General features: G+C 40.2%; 1 protein-coding gene across 1 annotated transcript; it reads left to right on the top strand.

Annotated features, from left to right (window-relative positions):
- The first annotated feature begins 637 nt into the window (after positions 1-637).
- LOC114300638 (protein PHOSPHATE-INDUCED 1) lies at positions 638-1,955 on the top strand. The gene has a single exon (XM_028245496.2). The coding sequence runs from the start codon at positions 853-855 to the stop codon at positions 1,801-1,803; it is 951 nt and encodes a 316-aa protein (XP_028101297.2). The 5' UTR covers positions 638-852; the 3' UTR covers positions 1,804-1,955.
- Positions 1,956-2,855: the final 900 nt, after the last annotated feature.

Raw genomic sequence — 2,855 nt, 5'->3', positions numbered from 1 at the left:
AGTGAATACCACTCAATCTAAAAAAAAAACTAGTGAAGTTAGAGTTTTTTAAAAACTATTTTCAGAAAATTTTATTTTCTTATTTTTCGTATTTTTTGTTTATTTTTACTGAATTTTTTTTAATATTTTAAGTAATTTTTTTTACTTTTTAGACATACCTAACATAAATATACCTAAAAGGTAAAAAATTTATGAAAAAAACCTTTTAGAAATTCACAAAATACCAAAAATACAAAAAAAAATGAAAATTCAGTATGTTTTTTATATTTTTATTTTTTATTTTTTTACAATTTTTTTTACTTTTTAGATACATCTAAGTAAGGTCCATCTAAGAAAGTAAAAAAAAAATTAAAATTTTAAAAATATTCACTAAAAACAAAAAAACACAAAAATTAAAAAATTTAATTTTCAAAAAACTTAATCTAAAAAACTTAAACTAAACACACTTTCCAATATTTTAGTCCCAACTTTGCTACAGACTCCCGCTGGGGGTCGACCCCCACTGAGTAGCAGCCCCTCATTCGTCCAAATCATATAAAAAAAAAAAAAAAAAAATTTAACCAATGGAAAGCCACCACTCATCACCCAGTGACCCCCAACTTGGGTCTGAGGCATTTTTCATTTTAGTCCGCGCATAGACAGCTTTTGTGGGTCTTTCTCAGCAGGTTCGCTTCCCGTGTTCGATTACTACACACATCCTTCAAAATTCTATAGAATGGTTCATAAAGTCCCTCTATAAATACCACCAACTCTACACCTCTCAATGTCACTCACAAACTCAAACCATCTCAGCTTCTCTCTCTCTCTCCAAAAAAAAAAAAAAAACTAACAAACAAACACAAAGGTTAAAAAATGGCTTCTCTTGTATCAACCCATTTCATTCTACAACTTGTCTTTGTTGTCTCTCTCTTCCATGTCTCCTTTGCCTCAAGAAAGCTCACTGAGCTGGTTCAAGATCAGACTAATCTCCTTCAATACCACCATGGCCCTCTTCTCTCTGGCAAAATCTCAATCAACCTTATTTGGTACGGCAAATTCAATCCCTCCCAACGAGCCATTATCTCTGATTTCGTCACCTCCCTGTCTTTTTCCCCACCTCAAACCCAACCATCGGTTGCCACGTGGTGGAAGACTACCCAAAACTACTACCACCTCGCCAACTCCAAGAAACCCTTCTCTCTGTCACTCTCTTTGGGCAAACAAATACTCGATGAGAACTGCTCGCTCGGAAAGTCGCTCACAGAGAAACAGATCAAACAGCTGGCATCCAAGGCCGATCAAATCCACACCGTCAACGTTGTGTTGACTGCCTCCGATGTCACCGTTGATGGGTTCTGTATGAGTCGTTGTGGGACCCATGGCTCTGCCAAAACTTCCCAGATTAAGGGCAGGAATTACAAGTTCCCCTACATCTGGGTCGGAAACTCGGTGACTCAGTGCCCGGGTCAATGCGCCTGGCCATTCCACCAGCCCATGTACGGACCACAGACTCCACCCCTGGTAGCACCCAACAACGATGTGGGCCTAGATGGAATGCTCATCAACCTGGCTAGCCTCTTGGCTGGGACAGTCACGAACCCATTTGGAAATGGGTACTACCAGGGTTCGGCAGGTGCACCGCTCGAAGCTGCCTCGGCTTGTCCTGGTGTTTATGGCAAGGGGGCCTACCCGGGTTACCCTGGGGACCTCTTGGTGGACCCCACAACGGGTGCTAGTTACAATGCGAATGGTGCTAACGGGAGGAAGTACTTGCTTCCTGCTTTGTATGATCCTGCTACGTCCTCTTGTTCCACTTTAAACTGATAAAAAATTAGAAGCTGGAGATAGATTTTAGTTGAGATGTAAAATACCCACTGTAAAGGTTTGTAAAGAACTACATTACTAGTTCGTTCATTCATTTATTTCTTTCTGGTTTCATGATGAATAATATACGAGCAAATTACATTAGTTTGGAATTTTCTAGTGTTAATTCTTCAGAATTTCGAGATTAATTTTCTGTGTTACTGTCATTTTGACAAGTAGATATTATGATGTGGCGAAACAGTATTACTAATTAATGTGTTACGTGGTTGGGTTAAAACTTTTAATGAAAAATAAAATCAAAAAAAAAAGAAGAAAATAAAGGGTCAAAGCGTTGCATTGATTTCTTATAGCCCGTTAAAAAGACTTGAACAGCTCTTTTGTCCGGATCCTCCTGTAATTCTTTCGTTATGATAATTCAATTATCTAAATTTAAAGTCAAATAAAGCAATGTTGTTTTAGAATCGGAATTTTAAAATAAAAATGATCATTTTTAATGTTATTTCGTTTCAATTTCAAATCTAGACGGTTGGTTTATGTACGGGGCGAAATATCTTCTGCTTTTCGTACTCCTTGTACTCCAAGCTTCTCTTGACGGCGTCTACCTGGCAACACAGAAACGGTGAGCTGCCCGGCGGTGGTGTGCCGAATAGACCCTCCGACGATCAAGTCAGTCCACTTGAGGAAGAAGAAGACTGATAGAGAGAGAGTATTCTCTTTGGGGAAGAAGTTGCATACCTCTAACGTTCGTCCTCCTCCATATTTCAAGGCTGGCCATGCAGCCTCAAGATTATGCGCGCACTACCTCTGCCGTCCTTCCCAGGACAGGTGGCAGTGCTCGCCTCTCACCACCTTACTCGTGTAAAGGCTTAGTCCTCCCACTAGTACACGCAGAACTGTCCAACGGTATTGGCGCATGCTTGGAGCAGATTTCTTCTACCCCTCACGCCATTGGCCCAGGTGGCACACTTGACCAGAATACCACGACCGGCCTATCATTTGTGGAGAGTTGCCATCACATGCACACAACCAAGCTATGCATCGCCGGACTATCC

Source organism: Camellia sinensis, chromosome 6 (assembly GCF_055761805.1).
Source record: "Camellia sinensis isolate YWXY chromosome 6, ASM5576180v1, whole genome shotgun sequence".
NCBI classification, from domain to species: Eukaryota; Viridiplantae; Streptophyta; class Magnoliopsida; order Ericales; family Theaceae; genus Camellia; species Camellia sinensis.
This window is presented reverse-complemented; position numbering and strand designations above follow the sequence as displayed.